The sequence below is a fragment of the Mixophyes fleayi genome, chromosome 3, assembly GCF_038048845.1.
Source record: "Mixophyes fleayi isolate aMixFle1 chromosome 3, aMixFle1.hap1, whole genome shotgun sequence".
NCBI lineage: Eukaryota > Metazoa > Chordata > Amphibia > Anura > Limnodynastidae > Mixophyes > Mixophyes fleayi.
Genome location: NC_134404.1, coordinates 289,776,447 through 289,790,169, shown reverse-complemented (window position 1 = coordinate 289,790,169; position 13,723 = coordinate 289,776,447). Strand labels below are relative to the sequence as shown.

Below are 13,723 nucleotides of genomic sequence, written 5' to 3'. Positions count from 1 at the left end.
ATAAGTTGTTATCCCTTAACTAACATAGTGGTGTAATTAGCAAAACAGGTCACAATTTGGGGTCACAGTGATGTATATGTCAGGTACCGCAGGCCTGGTCAGGGCACCCTGATATACAATGCCTGGCTTAAATGATATTGCATCGAAACAATACAAAAAGTGATTATAGTATAATAACTAGAGAGGATTTTTTGAACAGGGCGATTAAAAGGTAAGTATAGGGGGATTTGAAAAAAAAGTTATATCACTTTTTTTCTCTATATATACTGTTTTCTATGTTTTTTTTGGATGATCAGCTATCGTTATTGTTAGTGTATCTTATGTGCGGCCCAAACCAACTCGTCGTCTTCCAATGTGGCCCAGGGAAGCTAAAAGGTTGGACACCCCTGCTTTAAATGATATAATGCTCCACATAGTTCCTCGTCACGTATGCTTATCCCCTCCCTGAAACTCTCTCTCCTTCTTCTAGTAGGACATGAAACCTGTGCCAATTATCATCCCAGTCATGTTAGGACTTTAATTAAATCAAGATGGTACTTGATTTCTGTATTCCACACTGAAACATATTTGCAGTGTATAAAGACTATGGTCTGGGTTCATGAAGCTAGTTAGTATGTACACACTATACAGCTATAACGTTCTCCATTTTGTGCACCATATATTGTAAAGGATTCTCAACCCCTATAATCCAAACATATCGACAAACTGTCTTAACCACGTAGGTCGTGAGAGAGCCTCATGTTATAAATAGACCTAGTGGCTGTATTTCTTTGTATTTCTCTCATTACATGGCATGTCCGGCGCTAGGGTGTGGCTGTTTTTTGGGTTTTTTTCAAAGCTGCAGGACTAACGATGTTTTGGGGGTTTTTTTGTGCACACTAGTTTTGTTTTTGAGGTTAAGATGTAACGTTTTTTTCTCTCTACTGCATTGTGCTGTCGACTTTACCTGTTGCCATTCTAACCAGACACACTGAGCCGGTTGCTATTTTGGTATTGACCGTCTGACTGTCGACAGGTTCAGCGTCAGAGCATTCCCAACCCAGTGACAATTTACATCTAAAATATTTACACTAAACGCTACGTTCATTAACTTAGTTCTTGAATTCATTGCAAAAGATGTATATTTATTTGGTATCTGTGCTGTATACATATATACACACATTTCATATACAAAACTGTACATATTTTAGATGAAACATAAGATGTACATTGGATTGTCCAAGAATATAATTATCTGTGATCTCAAACTTTGTTGTTAGAAATTGGAAGTCTATACAGCATGAGATTTTAGACACATTTTAAACTTAGAGCTAACACAAACTATACAACTCATATTCATTGGTTGAAAAACAAACAAAGAGCTTTTGGTGCAGGGTTTTGATGCAGTGAATACATTTCTCAGTCACTTAATCTCCCCACAAACGTCCATTGTAGTGTTGGGGGAAAACTTGGATTAAACATTTGTTCAATAGTAACTTTTGCCATGAACAAAATCATCCTCCCCTTCCTATGTGATCTGTTAGAACAAGTCTGTTAGTAGAGTGGGGCAATGTTTTATTGAAATGCAAATTGAGGTGAATTTTTACCTTCCCCCATCAAGTCACTTAAATAACACTAAGTAGTGAGTGACTAAGGCTAGATACATACTGGAGGTTTTTCAGCTGATTATCAGGCCCATCCCCAGATAAACGACCGCTCGGCCACATATTGCCTGTGTATACTTACACGATGAACGATAGTCATTCCAAAGTGCCAATCGTCGTTTCATTTCGTTGGTCGTCCTGTTTAATAATCTCATTCTAATCACCTTACAATCATGGAGTGGGTATGCACTCATGATCACCATAGAGTCATGGCGGTATATTTACTAAACTGCAGGTTTGAAAAAGTGGAGATGTTGCCTATAGCAACAAGATTCTAGTTATTTAATACATTCTACAAAATGACAGCTAGAATCTGATTGGTTGCTATAGGCAACATCTCCACTTTTTCAAACCTGCAGTTTAGTAAATATACCCTATGGTCTTTTCAGACAATGCCGGCAATGAACATGTCCCAGTGACTAAATGTAGTGAGAGCTGTAGATGAAATAACTAGTTTGAGTCACAGAAGATAACGAAATTCGTTATAACATGTGGCTATAGCTATAACAAGGCAGTTAATCAGTGTGACAGGAATGAATGCATATTGTGCTGTCATTCTTTAAACAACTATAGGACCAGATGAAGAGCACAGATCTGAAGGTAAAACGTGTCAGTGTGTCTGCATAACTCTCCCGACCGGTCAGACCTTCAGTCGTAGGTACAATCGCAGATAACAGATTGGTCAGTAAATTCTCCAGTGTGTACCTAGCCTTATGCTCTGTTAGTAGACCTTAGATAAACCACTGGGATTTAAAACAATTGATTTACCTTGATCCCTTTTTCAAGTCTTTGGAGCCCATTTGTCAACACTGGATTTTGGGTGCAAAATTTGCCTTGAACCACAGCAACCAGTCACTTGTGTTTACTGTTTGACTTGCACTAGATACATAAAAACCAACTGCTATTAACGGTGTTGTTCAGTGCATATGTTGCACATAAATGCAATGTTACTGAATTGCTTTCAAAATGATCTATAAAATAAGACTTATCCACTATTTAGACAACATGGTTACCAGGCACAATGGCTGATCCCTGCAGCCTCAAAGTCTGAATCCCAGGTGTACAATATGCACTTACAGAAGAAAGGAATCATATCGAGGGTCTAGTCTGAATTGTTGCCATTGTCTGTGCAATAAGGAATGTTAAAGTAAAAACCTGACCATTACAAATTGGAACATGATACATTATTATTAAGTGTTCTGCTAAACTACTCAATAACTTGCCCATTTAAAAACAAAATATAAAACAAATTACTGTTCAGATTTCTTGGCTAATCTATTGCATTACAGATCTTTACACACATTTGTGGGTTGGTACGCATGAGAAGTCAGAACTTCCTACTATAGTGACACTAAATGTGTACAGTTGCAAATAAACACATTTCCTTCTCAGCCCGTCCGCAAATATTCAGAAGAATGTGTCCCATCCTATGTTAACTAGTGACATGAAATAACTATTACTAGTTCATGGGGAACAGTTCATTAAAATATCTTCAATGTGTTAGGCAACACGTACACTGATCTAGACGTGTTAAAAAATGTGCAAAATGATGCAATTTACAGTCTTTATGTCTAGTAAGAGAATGTATAGGCCAAGTGTAGAGTCTGATTGACGGGTGACATGAGAAGTATAACAGTCACCACTTCTGGAGCTTTGGAATTCTAACCAGGCACAAACATGGCTGAATAAAGAATCTCAAATTCCTACTTTCATTAATATCACTTCTGCAAATGCAGATGTCATTCAGCTTCTGACTGTATCAATCATATACAGAAGTTATGTCCTACAACACCCGCATCGTCCCTTAAGAATATCTGTCGCTGGGTAGTGCAATGGCTGCAGTAAGTTATATGTGCTGAATAGAGCAGCTCTATTACATCAGACGGCACAGCAGCAGCCGCTAGGTAAAATATAGTAACCGTAATCTGTATTTCAGCAGCAGTCAAGATTCAAGAAGGGCTTCAGAAACAAATATGGTTGGAACATTGGCAGATGAGAAACCAGACATCTATATAATGTATACCAACGTAAAGTGTATCAACTGTGAGTGCTGAGCCTTATCTACCGCTGTCTAATGTTTGTTACCCTCGTCTAAGGGAACATTCACCTAAAATTAAGAATGGACTATGAACTGCATGTGGTCAATAAATAGTAAGACTTCTCATCCCTGATGTCCTCTGCAGTCTCCTAAAACAAATAGTCTCTCTACACCTGATGCCGGTTTCTGGATATAAGCTTGCTGGTAGTCTGGTTGACATTGGATATCTGCTCCTCCCGGTCACAGTTCGGACTATTCTCAGAGAGTAGAAAAATCTCAGCTGCAGTTTGAACAAAGGAACGGGGAGGGGAGAGAGGCATGTGGAATAGTCTTGTCGTTTCTTTAAAACTTGTAACATAACCTATTTTACACCTTTTATACATATTTCATGTACTGTGTAGATTGCTCTATTATATTGCTTGAAATAATTGGAGCATTTCTGATTTGGAAACCACCATACTGAACTAAGACCAGCAGTATGGTGTAAGGAGCGGAGCACCATCAGTCTCTCAGTGCAGATCACACTGCCAGAGAGGCAGGGGCAATTTTCTTAATAACTTTGTTAAGTGCAGCGATCTTCTCCTCCAGGAGGTAGTTCTTTTTCTCTGCGCTCTTCTGCCTATGCTCCGTCACCTGCAGAGCTTTCATCAGCTGGGCATTTTCCACGTACAGGTCTTTCAGGAGCAGATCCGATTTCATATTCTTCTCCAGCTGTTGACATGAATGTAAAGCCATGAATATCAACCATATAAAGGTGGTGCAAATAGAAGTGACCTAAACACTTCTAGCCAAACATGAACATAACAAATCAATGCACAAACACCAACATATGGAAAATGCCATGCAGTCCAATAACATAACTAAAAATAAAGATAGAAAACAAACATTGTGGTATGTTTAAAAACATTTACTGACAAACCATCAAGGTATTAATATTTTTTTTTATTTCTGGGTGGTATATTTGGAGTGTTAGTAATAGTACATGTAATTACAACCATGCTGTAATAGCCAGGTACCAGTGACAGAGAATCCATTCAAGGTTCTAATACAAATATGTTAAGTAGATTATAAAAAATAATTTAAATGCTAGTAAGAAAAAAGTTAATAGAAACTAAATAAATATAGTAGGTAGATATTTGAACCTAAAATTGGGTTTTTCCATAGAGGTAATTATTTAAAGAAAAGTCAGATGTTGGAACAACTGTGACTACAATATATAAATGTGATATACTAGTTTTATCACACAGTCAGAATTTGGTCTATACAGATGTTAAACCTTGTAAAACACCTGGAGAAAGAAAATATAAAACATCCCTTAATAAAATGAGATATAATGTGGTAAAAGGGATGCTGAGCAAGCACAAAGAAGATACATGGTCTCATGCTATCAAGAAAGCTGGAACTATTGAAACCAGAGTCTAATTCCTCATGGAAAGATCAGATCACAAGAGGTGGAGGAGACGACGACCCAGGCCGGGGTTGACATTTAGATGAGCCTTTAGTTTCAGGGATTTTTAACAGCAGCTAGATCTTTACAGAGACCCAAGTGGAAGTCATTGATAAGAGACTTACATTTTATACCAACAAGAACACACAGAGCTTTTAATATATAATGTGGATCTACAGATTTATTAGGAGGGTCACTGGAGAGGTTTTTTTCTTTTAGCCAAGAGACTTATAGATGCGGAGACCTCTAAGACACTAACTACACAATCTGACCCAGAACTACAACTCTCAAAAAGACACCATATGGAAATACAACAAAAAATTAGATTTGATTTTTGAACCACTGAGAGATAAGGGCATATTTATTACATGTAGAGGAATTCAATAAGATCAAACAGGTTAAATGCAGGGTGATGATTACAAAAGAAGGAAAGTTGTTTTGAAAGATCTAAAGAAGTTGAACAAATTATTATTAAACAAGCGGATGAAGGAAGGTTTATGAGTAGGGAGATGGAACAACCAACAGTCTGTGGCTAAATGTGCGATAACTATTGACGATCAGAATAAATAATAATTTAGCATTGAAGTCTTCAGACACATGAACATATTTCCATACTGGAAGACCTGCTCTGAAACTTGTATGCATTCCACAACGTGCCTCCTGCTGCACTCACCTGCTCCTTTAACTGTTCAACCTTTTCCTGCAGCATAATCCGTACATTCTTCAGATTCATTTCCACATCTTGCATGCGTTCTTCCATCCGCCGCAGGAGCTTCTCATGCTCTTCCTACAATTAGATTGCATGTTAACACAAAACAATTAAAGGAGTAATATAATATTTAGAATACAAACAACTATACTACATAAATTAAAACTTACAAAATTAACATGTGTGTCTGTATAGTAGGGAATAAAGGCTGTAAGCTCCACTGGGGAGGGACTGATGTGAATGGTTACATATTCTCTGTAAAGAGCTTCAAAATATGTATACACTATATACATATAACTTCGTAAATAGCAAAATGGAAACATTAAATATTAAACAATAAAGAGAACCTATAATTCATTTTTGCTCTTCATTTAATCATGAAATTTAAAATAGTTTTAGAAAGTTTTTATATTTTTATGATTATATTTCATACATGGATATTTCACCACTAGAGGGAGCCATCTGTCTGTGCTGTGATGCTTCCTTCATAATTACTAATCGTCATTATTGTTGAATAACGTGGGAGAACATAGAGTACAGGATACAGCACCACCTGCTGGCTGTATCTTCAATTGCAAAAACAATATACTAATTTAAAAATAAAAGATAAACATGTCAAATTTAGTGTATTGCTTGCCCCATTCTGTTTCCAATGTCCACATAAGTCTATAAACCCACGTGTAGTTATACAATTACTAAATAAATGTACACTTGGTATTATAAATGTGCTAAATAAATAAATACTGAGTATTTTCAGACTTCTCCACCCTCACAATACACAAAATATTTAGAATGTAAAACAATTCCGTGAAATTGATTATTGAAATGCTGCTAGTAGCCCTGGATGTACAGTGCAATGCGTTACATATGTAATATTATATATCACCTTATTATATAAAGACATGCTTTCAGTTGAATTGTCTAATCAGAGGTGTAAATCTAGTTATGCAGTGAGTGTAAGAATCTCACATTAATATCTTCTTTCTTTTTAACAGTAAAAATTTAGTGACTAGATGTCTGTATAAAATGTGACATTTACCGGTCACTACTATACTGCATTAAGAAGAACATAGCTAATAATTCCAATACATAGTATGCGTGTAATTCCCTTTCCTACATTCCTTGATCATCCTCTTCCACTGCATATTGTTACTTACAATATAAAAATGTATCAATACAAATATCTAGCTGTCAGACATTTTTATACAATTGGCAGTAAAAAAATATTTAAACAGTGTTGTTCATCCTTTTGTTGAGAAATGGAAGCAGATCGGACCTGGTTAAACGCTACAGGATTTTCAACCAATTATCGTGACAATATAAAAGGACTGTTATGTCTGGTATAATAAAACATGATCATTGGAGCGGACACACTAATGCAATATCGAAGTACATCGTATTGTTTGATTTGGTTTTATAAACTGGCTAAAAATCACTATCGACGATGGAACAATGTCGGCCAGATGTGGAAGTGTATATGCACCCATGACCAACAGTTTAGGCAGATCTCTAGAGAGTTACGCTGGGTACACACTACAGAAAATTTCCAATGCAATATTTTTAATGATTTTAAAAACGAATGAAGTCCTGATCAGCATGCCCATTCATGTGTACACACTTACACGATTTACCTTCCGATCTGTGCTCTTCATCTGTCATAACCATTTGCTGAAAAGATTGTGACTCTGTAATCTCTAGGGCGATCTGCCTTGCACTGCTGGCTGCGAGTGCATACACACTTCCACACTTGTCCGTCATCATTCATAGTGATTCTTAGTCCGGTTATAAAATCAAATTAAACATTATGATGTACTTTGAAACGATAAAACATGACAGTGGGAGTGTACACACTGATGCAATATCGGACCTAACAGTAATTTATAGTGTGATTGATATGATAATTGGGTGAAAAATCTGTAGTGTGTGCAACAGGCTTAAGAGACATGGGGTAAATGTATGAAGCTCCGATTTTTTCAACTCGCCGGAAACTTGCCTTTACAAGCCATCGCCGCTTTACATTTTACCTGCAAAGTCGCTGATTTCTGGCGAGTTGAAAAAAATCGGAGCTTCATACATTTGCCCCATGATCTTTTCAGCAGATGGTTAGGACAGATGTAGAGCACAGATCTGACGGTAAATCGTGTAGGTGTGTACACATGAATCAGCATGCTCATCGGGACTTTCAGTCATTGGTAAAATCGTTACAGAAATCGCATCTGCAGTAATTTTCTGTACTGTGTACCCAGCTATAGTGTAGTGGTCAGTGATAAGAGAAGCAGACAGTGAATGAGTGATCACTGATGCCCTCTATCAGAGTGCTGAGGAGTCAGAGACACCCCCATTCATTTTTTAGTAATAAAGATAATGGATGATAGGCTGGCTCCAGACACAATGCTGCTGTGCACATTCCCATATAAGAAGTGCAGCATGCACGTCTTATGAGCGCTGCCCAGTGTTAGAGACTGACAAAGATCTGTTTCACCGTTCACTTCTCCTGGTTGTCAACACCAGAACAAGAAGTGTTGCAGCACTGGTGGGTTTAAGCACCTATAGTTGCAGTGTGGTCCCAGGTGTGGATTATGGTTATGCTAATTGTGGGGAAGTGGGGTGTTTGTTACAAGTTACATAAAGGCTGCAGTTACCAATCAAGGGCTGGTACAAGCGGGACGTTTCCAAACTCTTCTTTATGTAGTTTTAGAAAAGACTGAAGGAGTTTGGTTTAGAAGAAACGTTCCACAAATTCATCAAATAAACATATATACACATGGTCAGAGTTATATTAGTGACAGTGCGGTACCTGCTGCATGGCCAGCTGCCGGTTGGTCTGCTCAGCGTGAAACCTCATTCTCTCCTGGAGCTGCTGGACCTTCTGTTGTTCTTCTAAGAGTCGGTTCTGTAAGAGGGACAGCTGCTCCTTGGGCACAGTACAGTCCATCTTCTCCTTCATCTGCTGGACCTCTCGCATATGCTGTGACTGTGCAAGCGTCAGCTTGGTGTTGGCTTCCAATAGCTGTGTAATGAGAAGTCAGTGAGATAGACAAGTAAGAAATGGACAGAAAGCCACAGAGTTGGCATATACAGTCTGGCAGATGGCTCAGTTTTATCAGCACCAGAAGGGAAGCAGGAAGCAATGAGAGAAACCTCCCCAAGAAATATCACAGCACAGAAATCTATTGATTTCAGTCCTGTACTGTATATACTGTCCATGCAGATCAAAAGTATACATGTTACACAGAGTAGACTGCGAATAAATTATACAATGTTGTCCATATATATTTCTTACCACCTCCTCTGCTTCCCATATATCATTGTTGTCTGTGTGGACAGTAAAAGTGGGATCAACTGCCCTATCAGAGTTTTCTTGCATTCCATTTGGAACATATTTAGACCATGACACTGGCCATTTGGGATGAATTAAGTTGCACCCAACGTCCTAATTCATAAGCTTTCCATATACAAGTAAAATCAAATCACTCAACACAAGTGCCTGAGCGACCACATCTGTGGCCAGATAGGACAAATCTTGTTGCCCAAAACTCTGACCAAGCTACAAGTTCAGATGGGGCTCATTTAATGTAGTGAACAGATAACTGTACACAATGGCAGATCAATGTCTTCACCTGACTGGATTTTCAATCATGATCAAATGTTGATGGGTGATTGCTGCTTTTCAAACAGAGTTTCAGGGCAATATGACCAATAACTGCTCATTGGTGATCAAATCACTGTTCAGTGTGAGGTGAAGCTGCGGTAACACAAAGTGTATATCTGCTGATGTGTTTCCACGTTACAATGTGCTGGAGCTGGTACTTAGCTCCTGATTAGATTAAAGCCCCTATACTTGTATGAAAATTATGACGTGTGGTAGTAATGAAGCAACCATGGATGGCTCAATGGGCAAAATGGAAGAAACATTGGTCTTAGGCCCCAGACTATGCCTGACAGTGCATCACAGCTAGCACATACTGCAAATAAAATGCAAGGTTAAACACTGTCTCCATGGTTCTCTCCGATTGGCTGATCCAGATCTGACATCACCTGTACTTACTTTATTTTGTATCATCATTATACTTTTGCGCCATGGCTGCTTAATCCATTCCAGCGCATTCAAAGTATGTTACAACACTTGATAGAGTTCATTCATCCCTATGGGAGTGTACTGTGACAATACCCAATCCAGGATAACAACAAGCAGTTACACCAGCATTGTACTGTTTTTCTTCCTATTCATTTCCAACTAGTCATTTATATGAGTGTGGTTGTGTGGTACTGTAGAAACCCCATTAAAATGAATGGGGGCTCCATTGCATTGTTAATAGTTGTCATTCCACATCAATAGACTCATCTAGCCTCCATTGATGTAAAATGCTTAGTAAAGGCATTCTTTATATATGCACTTTCACGTCTGGTTTGCACTACTTTTTTTTTATGCAAAAGCAGCACCAAGTCGTGATGTGAGGTTCCTGGGTATAAGGACACTGTGGTGTCTAACATACTCCTACATGACACAAAGTGCACACATTCAACTTGTCTGTTTTATTTCAGTTCTGTTAAACAGTTATAGTGATGAATAGTCATGTTAATGTACAATATTACATATTTAGGTTTCATTCTGGAGTACGGGGGTATTATCATAAAATACTCTCACTTATAATATGGACGATGTCATATGGCCCAGTGGGCAATTTAAATGGTGGTACTGAAAAATAACTATTTCCTAACTGTGGGTTAACCAAAAGGTTCTAATTAAAAAAAAAAAGGTTCCTTCAATTTAAATTTTCAGATTATGTAGATCATGTATTTTATAAGCAATACTATCTGTCATTGTATACTTTTGAATAATTTGATTTTTTAATAAAGACTGCTAAAATTTGGGCGATACAATTTTCAGGAGCACTCCTTTTCCTTCTGAAAGTGCTCGTTAGCACAAAAACGCGTCAAGGTTCTCGCTAAGGCTCTTCATCATATCTGTTTGAGCTTGCAAATCATCCATCTATTTGTATTTACAGAGGAATAACCTCTGCACCATTCACACAGGACTCTAACAGGTGGGAGTATCTACACCAGTCGAGGATTCGGTCAATCATCTCCCCCTCGTTTGTCCTGCTAGTGGGCTAGCGCCACTGCTAGTTCAACCAGAGGGCTCTATTTTGAGTCGGATATTGGCAAAGTTTTGCACCAACTATCCTGACTGTGCCTCCAAGTGCTTTCCTGTACCTTTATGCTGCCACACATCACGGCTGTTATACGATTTTTGCAGGCTCTAATTTACGAGAGGGCTACAACAAAATGTAGCCGACACATCGGTAAAGTCCTCATCTCCTCAGTTTATTTACTTATTCATTCCTATACACTGCAGTGTTTCAATACGGATTTTCCAGCCTTTCATCTGACATTAGCAATTGTGAGTAGCCGGCTACATGCTAGCACATTGACTTCTATATCCATCAATTTATGAATTTTACATTCAGAAGCATATCGTTTGGTTTTATTGTTCGCTTGCATGGGCTATAACAGGACTTTGATTATTTATGTGCACAATCTGAATCATTAGATCCTAGATGTCAACATCTAATTTGGCATCATTGCATTCAGACCAGGTTTTGCTAATTGTTGGGTCCATGTTTTCCTAAATGTCATCATATTTCATAATGAATGTTTGTGTTTTTCATTTTATATTTTTTAGAATCAATAAATAGAACTATATGTTTTATATACTTGGGAATGTGATTTGTTTGATAATTTTTATCTTGATTAATCATATTATCAATTCTCTTGCGCAGACATATTTTCTATAATTTTCAGGAGCAGACCAGCAACATTCGCCATAACTAACCAAGATATAATCGGTTCAATTTGGCCATCAACATTCCTGACAACAGCCCTGATTTTCCAGAGACAGTTTTCAGTGTCTGAAACAGGTGCGGTCTGCTGGAGAATGGGTATGGCCATGTGAGGCTCAACTGGAAACAGATCCAATATCCAGATATCAGCATGTGGGAGCTTAGTCCATGCTGACAAAGACGACCCACAAGGCAATCACAATGTGATTACTGAAATGTACCTGATCCTGTGATTCCTCCAGTTCCAGTCTAAGCTGATCCTGGGTCATATTCAAACCCTGACATTCCTCCTCCGCTTGCTCCAAGTTACGTTTCAACTCTTCTATGTGACTCACCTGGGAAATGGAGATAAAAATAATGTAATGTGTAAATTGCAGGGAGCTAAAAAGACAGCATTTGTAGACTTCAGACTAGCAGTAATTATTATTGTGCTCTAGTCAGTGCAATAAAATGCTCCACCTGCCAGACAACACATCTCACAGACAACACACTTTGTACATATTAATATATAAGTCACTAGTTTTCCACACTTTACAGTAGTCACATCTTTGGCGGAACCGTCCTGATCTTCCAGTCCTGACGTGGCCTATCAGAAAGCGGGACTGACTGCACATGCATTTGGGTGTAGCTGGAGGGAACAGGTCAGTGTTCCCTCCAATTGAAAGGTTTGGGAAGATCAGGGCAGGGCTTCTTTTCTCCTGGTTTAGTTTTGGGAGGTATGGATCACTATGCACATAATCATATTTACCTTTTCAGTGGCTTCTTTCAGTAGTTTGGTAGCAGACTGACACTGATCCTCCATAGATTGCTTAGCTTGCTTTAATGCTGAAACTTCTTCTTGAAGCTTTGTTATAACCAAGAGCTGTAAAGGATTCATGATCATAACATTTGTAGTCTAGTAATCAAATCTGGCATGTTACAAACAAGTGGTTAGTAGCAGTATAACATAACCACATTATTTTTTACTAAAACAAAGACAAATGTAAGTGGCAGAAATCATTTTTAGATGTTAAAAGTTAACCAAAATACTACAACACAAAGTCCACAAAGCTGAGGATAAGATAAAGATCCTACTGAGGAACTAAGGCAGAAAGTAACTGAGCACCTGTTTATTGGTTTCATCCAATCCATTTAGAATGTCTTGTTTTTCCTGCTTGTGTTTGAGAATCAGATTTTGGATCTGTTTCATAAATAGAAGATGAAAACACATATGGTGACTAAGCAAATTTCTTCACTCAACTCTTTTTCTCCACTATTCCTAACTAGTTAACGAGCCTTTCCCAAACCGTACACTTGTGAATGAATTCATCTGACTGCTTATCCCAAAACATGGCCCAAGTGTAAAAAGGATGTCATCATTACAGATAAAGACTGTGTATGTTCCAAGCATTTAAAAGGAAAAAAAATAATGCATAAAAAGAGGTCAAGTTTCAGGAGTATATTTGATATAAGGTTGTGATTGTATGGAGACATTGCCCTATACACAGCAGACCTCACATCAGTCATGCAGGTGAAGGATGCTACAGCCAGACACCTTTTGTAGGAAATGACTGAAAACAGAAGAGCTTACAGTGGTTAGCACTTCGCTACATAGTAAATACAAATGTACATACGACTCAATGCCTGTTAGGATGGAAGAACTTTTACTTATATATTTTGCACTAATTTAAATTCTAGCATTGTTAAGAGGGAGGTGGGGTGGAGCAAAACAGGAGGGGAAATTTACATAAAAAGAAAGAACCATTTGTTCGTCAGCTGCCCAACCTAAACTCATCCCAGACACTCCAGCGGGTAAATGTATCAAGCTGAGAGTTTTCCATCGGGTTTGAAAAGTGGAGATGTTGCCTATAGCAACCAATCAGATTCTAGCTATCATTTTGAAGAATGTACTAAATAAATGATAGCTAGACTCTGATTGGTTTTTCAAACCTGCCAGAAAACTCTCAGCTTCATACATTTACCCCCAGTACTCTGAGTATTTTACATATATATTTGTGGATTGTGGATGTTATTATAAGGTCTTTTATTTAAGACAAGATTTTT

General features: G+C 38.0%; 1 protein-coding gene across 3 annotated transcripts in view; it reads right to left on the bottom strand.

The window, feature by feature from the left end:
- Positions 1–1,984: 1,984 nt before the first annotated feature.
- Positions 1,985–13,723, bottom strand: part of NINL (ninein like) — an 83,576-nt gene continuing 71,837 nt past the window's right edge. For all 3 annotated transcript variants that reach the window (XM_075203779.1, XM_075203780.1, XM_075203781.1), the window contains 6 exons: positions 12,786–12,860; positions 12,429–12,542; positions 11,902–12,015; positions 8,635–8,847; positions 5,802–5,915; positions 1,985–4,392 (listed from right to left, as the gene is read on the bottom strand). In XM_075203779.1, the coding sequence (XP_075059880.1) occupies positions 4,201–4,392; positions 5,802–5,915; positions 8,635–8,847; positions 11,902–12,015; positions 12,429–12,542; positions 12,786–12,860 (822 nt within the window). In that variant the 3' untranslated portion in view covers positions 1,985–4,200. The remainder of the gene's footprint in view (positions 4,393–5,801; positions 5,916–8,634; positions 8,848–11,901; positions 12,016–12,428; positions 12,543–12,785; positions 12,861–13,723) is intronic.